The 15,622-nt window shown below is 46.9% G+C and overlaps 7 protein-coding genes across 7 annotated transcripts; 3 read left to right on the top strand and 4 right to left on the bottom strand.

Annotated features, from left to right (window-relative positions):
• Positions 1-751: 751 nt before the first annotated feature.
• Positions 752-1,807, top strand: BP5553_05234 (putative Ornithine carbamoyltransferase, mitochondrial; the record flags this gene model as incomplete). Its single annotated transcript, XM_032013857.1, has 1 exon — positions 752-1,807. One exon carries the CDS (start codon positions 752-754, stop codon positions 1,805-1,807), a length of 1,056 nt encoding a protein of 351 aa, XP_031870457.1.
• Positions 1,808-2,045: 238 nt separating this feature from the next.
• On the bottom strand, positions 2,046-3,171 carry BP5553_05235 (Uncharacterized protein; the record flags this gene model as incomplete). Its single annotated transcript, XM_032013858.1, has 2 exons — positions 2,046-2,552; positions 2,602-3,171. The coding sequence occupies 2 exons, from the start codon at positions 3,169-3,171 to the stop codon at positions 2,046-2,048; spliced, it is 1,077 nt and encodes a 358-aa protein (XP_031870458.1).
• Positions 3,172-4,353: 1,182 nt separating this feature from the next.
• On the bottom strand, positions 4,354-5,465 carry BP5553_05236 (Uncharacterized protein; the record flags this gene model as incomplete). The annotated part of the gene is made up of 3 exons (XM_032013859.1): positions 4,354-4,922; positions 5,030-5,298; positions 5,347-5,465. The coding sequence occupies 3 exons, from the start codon at positions 5,463-5,465 to the stop codon at positions 4,354-4,356; spliced, it is 957 nt and encodes a 318-aa protein (XP_031870459.1).
• Positions 5,466-8,254: 2,789 nt separating this feature from the next.
• BP5553_05237 (uncharacterized protein) lies at positions 8,255-10,245 on the top strand (the record flags this gene model as incomplete). The annotated part of the gene is made up of 4 exons (XM_032013860.1): positions 8,255-8,300; positions 8,369-8,523; positions 8,591-9,825; positions 9,879-10,245. 4 exons carry the CDS (start codon positions 8,255-8,257, stop codon positions 10,243-10,245), a joined length of 1,803 nt encoding a protein of 600 aa, XP_031870460.1.
• Positions 10,246-11,494: 1,249 nt separating this feature from the next.
• Positions 11,495-12,626, bottom strand: BP5553_05238 (Uncharacterized protein; the record flags this gene model as incomplete). Its single annotated transcript, XM_032013861.1, has 2 exons — positions 11,495-12,548; positions 12,607-12,626. The coding sequence occupies 2 exons, from the start codon at positions 12,624-12,626 to the stop codon at positions 11,495-11,497; spliced, it is 1,074 nt and encodes a 357-aa protein (XP_031870461.1).
• A 681-nt stretch (positions 12,627-13,307) lies between these two features.
• Positions 13,308-14,083, bottom strand: BP5553_05239 (Protein GET1; the record flags this gene model as incomplete). Its single annotated transcript, XM_032013862.1, has 3 exons — positions 13,308-13,690; positions 13,755-13,941; positions 13,997-14,083. The coding sequence occupies 3 exons, from the start codon at positions 14,081-14,083 to the stop codon at positions 13,308-13,310; spliced, it is 657 nt and encodes a 218-aa protein (XP_031870462.1).
• A 295-nt stretch (positions 14,084-14,378) lies between these two features.
• BP5553_05240 (uncharacterized protein) lies at positions 14,379-15,398 on the top strand (the record flags this gene model as incomplete). The annotated part of the gene is made up of 1 exon (XM_032013863.1): positions 14,379-15,398. One exon carries the CDS (start codon positions 14,379-14,381, stop codon positions 15,396-15,398), a length of 1,020 nt encoding a protein of 339 aa, XP_031870463.1.
• Between the last annotated feature and the right edge of the window lie 224 nt (positions 15,399-15,622).

Raw genomic sequence — 15,622 nt, forward strand, 5'->3', positions numbered from 1 at the left:
GTGCCCTTTTACATGGCTATATCGACCATAAGCACCTAGGTAGTTCGAGAATGGAAATTTCATTCTTTGGGAATCAAAGGCAACTAGTTGTCCTAGCGCTTGACCGACCCCATTGTGCCCCTCCAAATTCCAAATGCTCTATGACTTTAATTATTTCGGGATATTTGTACTTTCTTGGCCAAAATTTATCGTAGAGAATTGTAGCAGTGCTATGGCATCATTGAAAGGAATGCTGGACACTAAAATAATACATCGTACTTAACCCGTCAAATGTTCTGGTTTAGAGCTATTATTATGTGGACGGCCGAACTTGACGGTGGTTGGTGTTAAAAAATTATTAATTATCAAGTAAATTTTGAGGGACCCTAACAATCATTCATAATCTCTGATACATTCTACAAATAGATATGTAGTATCGCATTTCATTTGCGTAGTTCTCTTGTAATTCCTTTTCTTCCAGTGGCCAGAGCCTAGTGGCCCTGTCGCTCCAGAAGCGAATTGTGGGGGAAGCTCCTGTATCGTTCAGCCTCGCAACATTTTTTGACTCACCTGCAGCTCGAAAATTTCCTGAGTCTTAAAACCATAAACAACTCTGATGTAAGTATCTTGCCTAGGTTCCCTTATTTTCAATTCCTTAATTCCGCTGCTTCTCTTAACAACTCGATCGAATTGAATACCTTTTCTTATCTACTGTTCGCAACGTCATCCATTGAACTCTAATTAACTTCACCACCCCTTCTCAGCCGTCAAGATGAGTCCCTCAAGCAACATCCTCATACCAGCCCGAATAGCCATTCGCCAGCTTCAGAAACGCACCTACTCCATGTCTTCCACTCCCAAACCCCGTCATCTCCTCTCAATCGCAGACCTGACGGCCTCCGAGCTCAGCACGCTCGTTCTCTCCGCCTCGTCCCACAAAGCCGCTCTCAAATCTGGCACCACTCCACCTACACTCAAAAACGCTCTCGCCGGCAAGACAGTTGCCATGATGTTCAACAAGCGCAGTACACGCACGCGTGTCTCCACTGAAGCAGCAGTCACGGCAATGGGAGGACATCCGATGTTTCTCGGGTCAAGCGATATCCAGCTTGGAGTCAACGAATCCCTATATGATACATCGGTAGTCATATCCTCGATGGTATCGGCCATGGTCGCCCGCGTAGGAGCACATTCTGAAGTCGCGGATCTGGCGAAGGATAGCAGCGTACCCGTGATAAACGCTCTATCTGACGCATTCCACCCTCTACAAACCATTGCGGATTTCCTCACCATATATGAGGTTTTCGGAAGGAAAGGCGGAAAAGGATTGGGCGTTGAGGGACTAAAGGTGGCTTGGGTGGGAGATGCGAATAATGTGCTCTTCGATCTTGCGATAGCATGTCAGAAACTTGGCGTGCATATATCTGTCGCTACACCGACAGGATACTCCATCCCCGCCCCTATGCGGGATCTTATAAGGTCGTCCTCTTCCGGAGCGGGATTCGTTGAGACGAACGTCCCTGAGGAGGCTATCAAGGATGCGGATGTCCTTGTCACGGATACGTGGATTTCTATGGGGCAGGAGGAAGAGTCTCTGAAGAGGATAAATGCTTTCAAGGGGTATCAGATTACGGAGGAGCTGGCGAAGAAAGGTGGTGCAAAGGATGGGTGGAAGTTTATGCACTGTTTGCCAAGGCATAAAGAGGAGGTTGATGATGCGGTATTTTATGGGGAGAGGAGTTTGGTGTTCCCTGAGGCTGAAAATCGACTTTGGGCGGCGATTGCGGCGTTGGAGGGGTTTGTGATTAAAAAGGGGAATATTGTTTAGGTTACTTCGTAGAGGGCGTATAACTGGCTGATGGAAATACCAACAGGCTCTATGGCGTCTGGAAAGAAATTATGGGTATCTAAATAAGACGAATTTTCGGGTTGCCTTGGATGCTATTTCCTACTGCAAATGCAAATATCAACGCCAAATACCATGAAGGTTGGTGTATGTTTCGCTCAGTAACGCCGGTTGACTTTAAAATTAAGCAGCATGTGGCCCCCTTTTCGGTTTCGGCTTCTTACCAACCATTATTACGGCCATACCTACCGCCGCCATGGACTCTTTGAACCCAATAAGGGTGGTATGTACTCATGTCTCGGTGACCACTAAGTCCGAGCTCCCCAGCAACATTAACATAGCCCTCATCATTAATTCGCCCACCCTTGCTAATCCTCTTGATACTGTCCTCATCACCCTCCCAAGGCGTACGGCAATAAACACACTTGACCTCGCCCGGTTTACTCTTAGCCCATTGCTCAAAACAAAGACGGTGGACATTGTTTCCGCAAGCGGCCTTGCACCAGACGATGTCCTCGACCTTGTCTGACTCGTCAAACTCCATGACGCAGATGGGGCAATCGCCTTCGATAGGCTTGCGATTACTTCCTGGATCGGTAGTGCTTGCCGTTCCCTCATCCGATTGTGGGGTGAATGGTGCATTTGTGAAGATCTCGACCAGTTCGGCGGCTAGAAACGCAAGCTGGTATGCTAGATCCTCACGAGCTTTGAGAACATTGACGAGGACCTATTATATATGAACCCTAGTAATTATTCCGAGCGATGAGCAAACTTACATAAATGATATGCTTGCACTGATTTCCCTTCGCCGCATCAGGGCAGGAGCAGGTTGGAACCTTGGAGATAGTGACTTGATAGACATTTCCTGTGCTACCCGCAATGTCGAACGCTTCCTGCTCGTGCGTGCCATCTTCACTAGTACTCCGGTTTCTATCAATCAGGAACATGCGTTGCGTCTTGACACGATCAAGTCGTGCTAGGTATGTAAGAGGAGGCTTGGCCCTAAATCGCTTCAAACGCTTCTCCTCCGATTCATCTCCCTTCGTCTTGCGCGCGAGCTTTGGCTTCGTCTCACTTATGCCCGCGAGAGCTGCTTGTGCCGCTGCCGCGGCGACTTCATCATCTTCGTCGTACTCAGCGACATTGGAGGGCGAAGCTGCCACTTTCTGCTTCTTTGCAAGCTGGTTGTTTACCCGGTTCATAGGCATAACACGCTTGATTGCGAGGTGTCTCGCAATATGCTCAGGTGACAACCCATCCGGGACAGCCTTCATTGAGTTGGTATTGGATGGGTTGTTGGATGGTGATGCGGTCCAGCTCGACGAAGTGTATGCCTGCGACGCCATGGTGGCTGAAATAGATGGAGTTTTATCTCACAGCGTATAGTGGATCACTGCTGACGGAGATTTGTCTAGACTGATATTTGGTTTTGGAAGGGATTCGTCCAGAGGGTGACATCGCGGGGCGGAAAGCTCAAGGCAAGACCAAGAGGAGGCTTGCAAGGTACTTGGATGGGGATGGTATGGGGGGCACGTGGTAAGGTAGGGGTGGCCGAGAACGCCACTATACCCAAGTAGGGGAACCTTTATTGAGGTACTTCGTACCTTTATTGTTTTTGAGTACAGTCACGTGCACAGTCGACACCCCATCTTGCTCTAGCCCCATTTGACCTAGCGTCAAGCTATACCGTATATTACCCGCACCGCCTCTGCTCCAGCTTTTCTCTTTTCTCTCTTCAGTCTTTACATATAAACTCCGGCATTCTATACCCCTGTTCTGGCTCTCATTGCTATCCTTCGATACAATGACCTTCCAAGTAGCCTTTTCATATTATTGAATAGCCCAGAACGAACGCCTTTCAAAATCCTGCTGATTGCTCGAGTGCAAACTCTTTATGGGCGCAGTGGGTTCGCTTAGTGCGTACATGCAGAATTATCTAGACATATAGTGTGCCTGGCATGCCTCTGCCAAATCGTGAGCCTAGTAAGGGAAAGGAGGGGATTGGATATATAACCCAGGCTTTGTTTCCAGCTATGTAGGACTCTGTGGTGTCCACAAAGCTGGTAGTAGAGTGCCAGGGTTGCAAACCACGCAGCCACTTGCCATTTTCATTCTAGTGACCACCGCTTGAATGTACCTTCTATTGCGTCCAATAAACAAGAAATACGGAAACGCATGGAAGATCCATTAAGGTTATCGCTGTGATTTTACTTAGTTTGGACAAACCACCACTTTCAAAAGAGATCTAATCTAGTAAACAACTCTCAATAAACCAGTGTGTAGAAATCATTCTAGCTACTTCGTGGCCAAGAACTTCCACAACCTAGCTAAGGAACGGCTCCATATCTTGTGTACAGAAGATGAATTTCTAAATCTACTCTGATGCAGGCTCAAATTGCCCATGTATTAGCCGCGAATACTCGGCAAGTGAAGTTATAAGACATATATAGTCGAAGAGTGGAAGTTTAAATTGACAGATATAAAATTGCAACAACGCAACCCATGTAGATACTGTCCCACAAAGCATCTCACTCGCTCTCCTTAAACCAGGGATGTTCCAACGCCTCCCGCGCTGTAATTCTCTTCGCAGGATCCAATGTTGTCATCTTGCCAACAAGATCACGGAACTGCGCATCCACATAATATCGCAGCTCGAACGGTTTTCGGAGTTTCCCCTCCTCCTTAAAGCTTCCAGCGAGAGCAATAAGGCGTTCGAAGAATGGGTTTTCCTCACCAATCCATTCCAACAAGCCCTTGAAACCGTTCTCTTCGCCAAAGAAAGAGATATGGCGTTTAAGAATGTGCCGCCATGAGTCGTCTGCCGCTAACTCTTCGTCGGTAGTGCGAAAGACCATTTCATTCAGTACCACGTAAATAGACACAATGCCAAAGGAGAAAATGTCTGATGGAGTGCCTTGGGCTGCTCGGGCCCAGGACTCAGGACTCCTCCACATCTGGTTACCGCAAAGTGCGTCCCTCAGGTATTTCCCCGGGGGAAGAACTACCGAGTCCTCCAGGTCCGATATTTGGACCCTTTTGACAGATAATATACCATCTATGTCCTCGTAGTCCAAGAGAATGTTATTTGGTTTTATATCTGTCAGGTTTGGTTAGCGAGTGTATAGATGTGTCAATGCTCTATCGTGAAATATGTCTACGGTTCTAATTCTAATAGATAGATAAAGGGATATCCGAAAAACGTACCAGTGTGAATAATGTTTCGATCATGCATAGCAGCTAGACCGGTAAGAGCGCTCTTGAGCATGCTCTTTCTGGTTGCGTCGGTCAAGTTCTTCTGAGTAAACTGAAGAAAATCGGTTTGTAAAAATGGATAGATGAACAATTCCGGGCCTGGCAGACCGTCTACAACGGTTCGCAGGTTGGGACATGAGGATAAGGGCTTCTGCAAATCTTGTTGATACTCGTATTCCCCTGGTATCATATTTTTAACAATAAAGTCCTGCCCTTCGGCACTTCATATTATTAGCACTAACCATTTTATCGTGGGGTTCGGATTATACCTCGCACGATAAACACATAACAGAGGCTTCCGTCTTTCAGCAAGCACCTCCTGGATAGTATATGTGCGCCCCGACTGGCCACAAAGTGTTGCCCCTGGTGTGAGAGGCTCGTTGGCCATTTTCAACGCCTGCGAGGATACAGTTCGACGTGAAGATGGAGGATGATATGAAGGGCGATTACGCAAAATCTGAGAAGTTGAGAAGGAAATACGTGCAATCGTCAGATTCCTGCAGAGCGGAGCAACAGTCGTAAGATGTAACATTCTTTGTTTCCCTCTAAGCGCTAATGTACAGCTTTTAAAACATGCTTCTAGCACAGGGGTCGAATTGCGAAAGGAATGGCGCGTACAGAGTAGATAGCTGGGAAATAGAACCCTCTACCCCTTGCGTTGTTGGTTGGCCGGGCCACTGTTGGTTTACGGAGGACGTATCGTTCGGGTCAGAGGTTGGTATGCTAAACCACGTGATATGCAGGGGCTATACGAGTAGTAATGTGGGTCATTGCGGACCCTAGCCTTGGTACATTGATCTAATCACGGCACTACCACAGGCGCGCGGCGGTCCTGTTGTTGGTGATATACTCAACTCTCTGCAGGCGCCGCTTGGTAGGCCGTAAAAATGTCCAGTTCCCGCGAGCTTGCGAGCCGCCGCAATGCATTTCTCTGGGTAAAGCTCGTGATAAGTTGCCAACCCCTCCTTTTGCCTCTGATCAAACGGACATTGATCCAATGATTCCAATCACAGTACTACCACAGGCGCTCGGTGGTCATATTGTTGGTGATACACTCAACCCTCTGCATGCGCAGCTAGTAGGCCGTAAAACTATCCAGTTCTCTTGTTGGATGTCACGATGTTGTCACGATCAATATTTCTGGAGGGAGAGGTATATAAATTCAGATTGGTCCCATATCGACTAAAATTTCCAGAGCCGTCATCGCTATTTTGAACACTTCTATCTAAGTCTATACCACTTATTCACATCCAATCTCTAAAATTTCTCTTCCTTGGAGACTATCATCAAATTTCATAAAGTTCATCCATTTTTCAAATCCCAAATACTTCATCAACCATCACCCAACAACCCTACCCCTTTTACAATGTCTATCGCCCGGGTGGTAGCGACCAACCTTACTTCCACCATTTCGAGGGGAAGCCGGACTTATCAAGTGGGATATGTGAAGAAGACCGACATCTGGACGAGAACCTTCCTTGATAGCGGTGTTGAGGCGGATTTCAAAGTCGCTGCTGAAAAACACATCGATTCGTACCATTCTGACACCACGGCTGTCGCTCTTCAGTTTGTCCCCCTTTCACTCTGTTGTTTATATTTGGGCTGTGATCTCTACTTGATACTTCAGTCTAATGCCGTTACAGGGAAACCCCGCATACAAGCAAAAGCGACAATCGAACTCACTTTACTGCTGTGGAGCTGAATGCATCGGGCGAGGTTGTAGCCAAACGGCACTTTAATGTGAAATAAGCATTGAGATGTATTGTAATTTTGTTTATTTACCCAGATATTCGTTATATATGACAGATGGTAGGGCAGGATGAGTGCGGTGAATTTTAACATTATGAAGGAGGGTTTGCTGAAACAAAGTGAGTTTTGAAATTGAGGTTTAATTTATTCAGAGGACTTGTAGTCATGACAAAGAATTGAATATTTATCCCTAAGTTCAACTCAATCACTGAGCTAGTACAGGGTTACCTGAGTCGTAGAGCCTTCAAACTCATAAAGCAAATTCCCCCAACTCCGCCCCCTCTATTCCCTCTCGGTCCTCATGGAGACAATTCCAGAGCTGCTGTTATTACATACCAAGACTCTCGGATTTTAATACCGCGACAAACAGACACATTGTTTTTGATTGCCCCTTTATTAATTGGATCCAAACTTAATTTTCGCTTGCTATAAATAAAAATACAATAGTAGACTCTCCCGTACCCAACATTGACCATTTTTAGGGATGTGCATAGCAAAATCGTCTTTAATTTTTTAGTTTGTAGATCAAAATGCCAGTTGTTAACATGTATATGTAGGCACTCCCTCCCACTGAACTCCAATTTTCCGTTCACTGAAGTACAAACTCGTAATATAATATGTTCCACGAACTCAGGTAAAGTCCCCATCTTCAAAAAGAACTTCGTCGTGCTAGTTCATTGCTTGAAGCCTAATATCATTAAATCCCTAGATCAACAAGACCCCCTCTAATCTCCAATATGCTTTTCTCCGACGGCTATGGGATTTTGCGTAGATGGAGAATTGGTCCAGATCCTCCTCATGATTCTCTAGCAGGCCCTTGCGCCTGGCTAGAAACACCTCAAGGGACACAATCACAGGAACTACTTCAACTAACAAGCACACATTTACTGGATGCGGTAGGAACGTTTGTAATTGCGTAAAGAAGATGTTCAAGCAACCACCGAAAAGAGTATGGTGAAAAACAGTACGGGATAATAAATGGAATGAAGTAGATAGAGCATCACCTTGGCTCCTGAGCTTCGTATGTATCGACATCATGCCATGATATGAGCGGCAAGGCGATGTTGGGCGTCTTCCGTGCTTGATCACGTATCTCATGCGGTGGTTTTGTCACCTTGTAAAATATATGGAATTATGAATTACGATCTACGCTTTGAGTAGTTATGATGCTGTTTATCAAAAAGTAACTCTAGGAGTCTAGTGTCGACGTCAACCTCCTCCCTGAGGTCAGGTACGTGTCGAACGGGGTGGGGAATTGTGGGAAGGGGGTGTCCATATAAATAATGCCGACTATCGATCTTTAAGCGAAAGCCTTACGAGTACAACTAGAGAATAATTACAAAGTACTTTAGTACCAACCTGCCCTACGTACCTTATGTCGTCGCAATTGATAAGAACGTTCCCACCATCGTCGCCTGCCTATCCAATATGTCTGCTTTAGCGCCTTCAGACCCTTCCCAGGCGTCCTTGTCAGGTGCGTTGTTTTCCCATTGAGCGATGATTATCCCCTGGGCACGCGGCCTTGCTAACGCATTCCAATAGCTCCCAAGCAGAAGAGCAGCAAGAAGAAGAAGAAGAGCGCCAAGGGAAAGAGTAACGGCGATGCCATCAAATCGCAGGATGCTGAAAAGGACAGCTCGCTGGAGGTTGGCGGTGGTGGTGAAGGGGAGCCCGAGGATTCGGAGCAGTCAGCCTTGGTACGAATGACACCTGTTCAATTGCCATTGTACGAGCCTAAGCACAAATCCTAACCACACCAATTAGAATACTCCGAGTGAAGCACAATTCCCGGGAAGCATCCACTCGCAGACGAACGGCCACAATCATGATGATACGAGTCGGCATGCAGTTGCTCCTTCGAACCTAGCACCTGCTGCTAGTCCTTTGACGACCAACCGGAAAACGGAAGATAATATGGACAGCAATGCGTCGGATACCTCTGATGCCAGCGTTCGATTGGAAGCGATGTCACAAGAACGTGAAGCATTACGTGCCGAAGTAGAGCAATTACGGAAGTCGTTAGAGGATATACAAGGCAAACACGCGGAAGAGATATCCAAAATAAAGGATGAGCATGTGGGGAAGGTATCAACCATTCGGACCCAACATACGGAAGAGGTTTCGGTGATCAAGGAGCATCATACGGAGGAAATGTCAACCGTGCGAGCAGAGCTAGAGGAAAGTGAATCCGCAAAAGAACATGCCGAGACCCAATACCAGCACCTTCTAGGCCGTATCAATACAATCAAAGCAAGTCTAGGGGAGCGTTTAAAAGCGGACAAACAAGAACTAGCAGAGGCGAAGGAGCAGATAGAGGAACTCGAGTCTCAAAATAAGAGCCTCCAAAAACGCGTCCAGGATTTGGAGGCGGATGTGAAGCGCTTAGAGGCTGAATCCCAGGACTCTTCGAAAGAGCTATCAAGTCTACGGAACCGGCACAATCTGTCACAGCAAAATTGGGTCCACGAACGGGAGGATTTGATACAACAGGCTGGGCAATTGAAGGATGAAGCAGAAGCAGCTAAGGAGGCAATGGGCGACTGGGAAGTCCTCGCCATGGAGGAGAGATCCATGCGGGAAGGACTGGCGGATAGGATTAAGGACCTGGAGGAGCAATTCTCCACCCAAAAGGAGGCATATGAGGCGGCAGTGAGCGAGAGGGACAGCCAATCTCAAGCACTGGAGGGTATACAGAGAGCCCTGCAGGAAGTCCAGGAGGCCCGAAAACGAGAATTGCGTGAAATGGTTGAATCCTATGAGGAACAACTAGGCGGTTTGAAGAAGCTTGTCCAGGAGTCAGATTCACGAGCTCAAGGGGCCGTGGAAGGGAAGGATGCCTTGCAAATGGAGCTCGATAGGTTAACGCCTTTTGAAAAGGAGGTGAAGGAAAAGAATCTCCTGATTGGAAAGCTTCGCCATGAGGCAATCGTTCTTAATGATCACCTCACCAAAGCCTTACGGTTCCTCAAGAAGGCGAAACCGGAGGATAACATTGATCGGTATGCAGCCTTACTGCCCCACATATGACAGACATGCTAATATTCCCCGCCAGTCAAATCGTAACCAACCATTTCCTGCATTTCCTAGCACTAGACCGGTCAGATCCCAAGAAATTTCAGATCTTGCAGTTAATTTCTGCGCTTCTTAATTGGACCGATGAGCAGAAAGAGCAAGCAGGTCTTGCACGGCCAGGCGCCTCAAATAACAGTTTACGTTTACCGATATCGCCATTCCACCGCACTCCGAGCACACCATCGCTCTCAACAGAGTTCTTCTCGGAGCCGTCGGCCACCAAGGAGTCGTTGGCTGATCTGTGGACGGGTTTCCTTGAGCGGAGCGCGGAGGAGGGGTCTAGGAATGGTAGCAGAAGCGGAAGCGTGAGCAGCAGCATAGCCCAAAGGCCAGAGACTAAGGGCTAGGGTGGAAGTTCTAGAGCATGAGCATGAGGTTCCAATACGCATGTTGTGGGGATGGTGGATATCCCAATATCGCGTTTCTGTTGTACTATATCCATGGACATTGTCAGAGGCGTTGAAAGGTCAGACTTCTTGCGGCCATTGCCAAGCAAGCAGGTATTCATACATCTGTTGTTATTTGAAATCTTATAGTTTTCTTGACATCTTCTTGATGGCCTTGTTGTTTTCTTCTTCGTGGGTGATCCGTGATAACTTACTATTTTAGAAAATATACCGATCCGTTCTACGATATTGAATCATAGGGATACTACCAACAAGGCAGCAGCTATTACTACTGTAATTTCGCCATGGTTGGGAGCATTTGCGATGAACTAGATTCAACTTGATAATACACCGGTACCTTGCTCAGCATTTGCTAGTGGTATTCCCTTGAATTATATGTAGCTGCAAACATGTCTTGTGATAGTAGCAGTCAAGCCCTCATCCAACGCAGCATTAATATCGTTCACATGGAATACAACAAGGAGTATTCGGCAGTGTTTCCGCGTGAACCTATGATATCTATAAGAATGAACCGGACATTTAAATCTTGAAAGTCCCTAAAAATATTTCTTGACAAATATAGACATGTTCTACAGAGATTATACTCTCCGATAGGTATAAAATCGAAGCAGAAAGGAAACATATAACTGTTGTTAGTTTTACACTATTCACCACAACCATTGTTTTATACAAAATAAGAATGTATCTCTTGTATCTTCTCATTGTATACTTCAAGAAAGCTTCGAAGACAGGCGCTGGAGTTTCAAATTTATTTCTATAGTCTTTATGCGGTATAATATGAAATAAAATAGTGCTATTTAAACCCACGGTGGTTTTTTAACCCTCATCTTTCTATAGATTCAAATATAAGTAGGCAAGTATCAAATTAAAATTTACTGATGATATTTTAGAAAATCCCAACTTAATTAAACATAGTTTACATTTTACTATGAATTATTAACACCTGCTACAAGCACCGCATGTTTGGCAAGGTACACAAGAGTTATATTGATGCCTTTATTGGATGTAGAATCCGTATCTAGTTGTTTTCTCTTAGAATCCTATGAAATAATATGAGCTATGAACCAATTTTAATAGTCGTCGCTCTAGGTGTATATAGTACAGAAGCACTGACGTACAAGAGAAACATACCAGAACAAAAACCAGTGGCATCATATATATAAAATCTAATATCATACATCCATACCACCTAGCTATCCGTCGTCCCCTGCATCGCCCGAAGGGGCGCTAGAACATTCTCCGCATAAGTCTCCGCGTCCGCACTTATCGTCCTTATATCAATCCTATTCTCCAGCGCATTATTCACGCCCTCAACCACCTCCCTCTCCTCCATCAACTCGCCCATCAAGTCCCCTTCCATAACCCAATACTCCCTGCTCCTCTCTCTTAACTCCTTATCCCGATTCACCGTATTCCTTAATATGCTCATGGCGTTCATCTTACTTCGCACATTATCAAGTAACTTCGTGCTAGACTCGATGCGCTCACCCGGTGTGGCTGGAATGATGAATGCACGGTTCGTGCTGGAGAGGTAGAGAAGCCATCCCAGGAGTCCGTCGATAAACGCTAGCCCTATAAAGCGGTATACGCGCATCCTCCAGAAAAAGGGATGGAGGTCTTCTAATCTCGTCGCCCGCGCATTTTCTTGGTAGCTATAAGTAGCCGTAATCCATACGTCCAAGAGTATCGCTGCGCCCCCAGCGAGAGTCGCACTCATGCGCCATAAGCCCCCGTCCTTTCCCGTAAACAGGCCGCTGGTAACAAGCGCGAGGACGCAAATATTAAACAAATGTGGCGCGAGCAGGGCAGGGAGGAAGTAATAAAGGTAGGTATTGGGATCCTCGGCGTTGCAGAATTGGCAGTTTGTCAAGACGTCCGGGCCGAACTGGAAGAATAAGAGACGGGATTCGAGGGAGTTGATTCTACTGCGCAGCAGGGTGTCGGATGATGTTAGTCCTGGCTGACCAGGCCGGAGGGCATTCAGTCGAGCGAAGAGGACATCGTTGGGGATTTGGATACGGGATTTAGTGAGCTGGAATATATTCTCTGGCGCAAATGCTGGGAGAGTGCGGAGGAGGAATGCCAATGCTGTGACGAAGAGAATAAGGAGTGCACGTTTTACTGAGGAGGGAACTGGACGGATGGGTATCCCGTGAATGGTAGGTGCTGAGCGTGCGGAGCGGTAGTATCCTATTGCTTTGGGGAGGAGGATGGGGCCAAAGAAGAGTAGGAGGGATTTGATGCTGCGAGGTGTCAATATCGATTAGTGAAAGGGTTGTGGAAAGACGAGGAGTTACTTACGTGCCCCAGGAGATTGCCATCTTGGAGGGGATTATATGTGCGATGTGGATTGAGGCATAGAGAAGTCGCTCAGAACACGTTCAAGATAAAGACAGCTTTCGCGCTGAAGGCAACAGTTACAACAATTGCTTTGTCGCAGTAAGCCACTGCAAGTGAGAGGCGGAGGGATTCTGCCATTGGGCACCGCCATGGCCGTTCCAAACACGTCCTAGTCCCTCAGCCGAGTCCACGCCCTCTGATTTTTCTCCGCGTCCTCTTATTTTGCAGAACTTCTCCAAACTGAACACCACAAACCATTTGGAGCATGTCTACAAAACCACAACAAATGAACTTGCTATTAAAACGGTTGGTATACCAAGCAATGGGACCACGTCAATCTCTCCGCTTTTTTAGTATTAATTCCTTTATATCCCCAATTTTACCTAGATTCTACTGTACAACACTGGCACTTTCGAAGCTTTGGCGATCCTCTCTCCCATGGTCACTCAAAGTCAAAAAGTATGCCCAGATCAAGCCCCAAGTACTCTGCCAAGAGTCATCTCACTCGTGTTGCAAGGTCTGTAGCGAAAGCCATGGCGACCTCTTGCGTCTTTTTGATGAGAGACATACTGTTCAATAATCACTCCCATATGTTTATTTCCCCGTGCGCAGAGTAGTCTGGTATTTAAATGCACCCGGTAATATCCTACCTATGCTGCCCCTTATAACTCCTTTTTCTCCGCCTGTGATTGTGACGGTGTCTGCTTCTCCCCCGAAGGCACCTTCATCGATTCGCCATTTTCCTTGTTCACCGTGGAACGAGTTCCCAGCGCGAGTGCCACCAGTGCAACCAACGTGTCGCTGACTAGTACGATAATCGCCATACATGCCAATGCCCACGCTTGTATACTGATGCTCCCCAGCGGTGCCCGTGGGAATGATAGCAGCCACTCCGCGTAATATGGTACCCAGCCCTTGGGTATCCAGAACATAGGTTCCTTTTGGTACCAGAACTGTAGAAACATCCGGAATCCGTTCGTGCCCGCCCATCGCAATGCCCCAACGATTTTGTCGAAATTTGCTTTCGTAGAATCTAGTTCTGCTTCTGTGGCGGGGTGAAAGGTTAGCTTTGTGAGCATAAGATGCTGGTGATGCTTAGGGGTAAATACTGCTCTTCTCCAGTTTCTCCAGGATCTTATCGTGCTGCCTCCTTAATTTCGCCCATTTGGCAAACTCATCCTGGCTGCTTGTGCTGTTCAGCTCTTTCCGGATTTTCATGAACTGATTCTTCAACACCCTCTGTTCGGCCGCAGACTGGGAGGTTGGCGTAGGGAGACGGTTGTAGATATTCCACAGCTATGATTTTGTTAGTTGGCTGTACGGTGGATGTGTGCGAACGGTACATTCATACCAGGCTGTTGATAGTGGCGGCTCCAAAAGTGTTGATCAGATAGATGGCTACCTGGAGGGCGAACACGATAATGAGTAGCGACGGCATCTTGAACAAATGTCTTTGCCTGCGTTCATGAAGGCCGAGGTAGATGAATTTTGCGAGAAGAAGAATTCCTCAGAACGCCGTCTGATCAGCGAGCTCGAGGTTGTTCGGAAAGTTCACGTCACTGACATACTGTGGCCGTTGAAAGGTCGGGACTCCTTTGCGCTCTGGGGCCCGTGCCCCCACAACGCAAGGCTGCAAGGCTTAAGGGCTACGAAGTACATTCATTCACAAATAGCACTTTCCTCTCAACTGCAAACCCCCTCAGTGTTTTGTTCTGCTCTCGAAGAATATCATCATGTCAAGAGCTCTCGACAGGGAAACAGTTGCATCCCTTCAAAGCAACGACACTCACATAGTTTATAACGACATCGTCCGAGGACTCTGCCAGGAGAGAACGCAATTGCTCGAGATTGAGCTCCTTGGAAAGAGCCATCCAATACCAGCTGGACAAAACTTTCTCCTCGAAGAAAACAGCATTGCTATCCCCAAAGTCAAACTTGTGCAAGCGTTCGTCGTTGCTCGTCAAATTTTCTTCGAGCTCCTCAAGAAGCCCCTATATGAGAAGCGTGATGAGCTTCGAAATGCAACCGCTGTTATGCTGTTGATGGACCCGGAAAATCTTACCGCGGCGAATGCAAGGAAAAGACTGATCGAGTCTTGTAGAGAGGGCTCAAAAGAAGAGGTTCAATTAGCGCTGGAGAGGGAGCTGTTATTTGTTGACAGCTATTTAACGGCACGGCTACATCGCCATACCAAATCACCCACGCTCTGGAGCCATCGTCGTTGGATTCTTCAGATCTGCCATTCTGTACAGTTGGAATATGATATACAGCGAGATCTCAGAACCGTTGTTTTGATTGCGGCAGAGAGACACCCAAGAAATTACTATGCCTGGTCTCATATGCGGTGGCTTGTCCAAACATTTGGTGTGAAAGATGCCGAGAGGAATGAAATGCTCCTCATCGTCAATGATTGGTGCTTGAGACACCCGGGTGATACATCTGGCTTCTCATTTCTATTGTTCTTTCTCGCCTCGTTTGGATGCCCTGAAGACCCGTCTCGGATTGAAGCAAGCACACGCGTCTTCCGAGATGTACTTGATCTGGCTACCTCATTCAAATGGACACACGAGTCCGTATGGGTTTTTCTGCGAACTCTGGCTGCCTCTGGAGAAGTAACAGAAGCCCAAACTATATCTTTCTCTAGGAAGGCAGATGCTATTCTCGCAGCGCATCCGGACAATCCCCAGGTGGGATTGACTTTCAAAGCCGCAATTGCCTGGTTTGAGAAATATCAAAGGAGGCCTTACACTTGAGTGTGCGCTATTGGCGGCCAGACAGGACTTTTCGGTCTGGGCCCATGTCGAATATCATCTTGGATAATTTTTCAATATGCTCTGCACGGTCAAGGATCCCAAATTGTGCAATGTCGATAACACAAGCGAGCAGCCAGGGGGTTTAAAATATCCCAGTTTGTGGAACGCCAAAAGACTGCGACATCGTCATCAATAACGAACTCTATGCGTGTTCCAGAGCTCCA

Source organism: Venustampulla echinocandica, assembly GCF_003357145.1.
Source record: "Venustampulla echinocandica strain BP 5553 chromosome Unknown scaffold_2, whole genome shotgun sequence".
NCBI lineage: Eukaryota > Fungi > Ascomycota > Leotiomycetes > Helotiales > Pleuroascaceae > Venustampulla > Venustampulla echinocandica.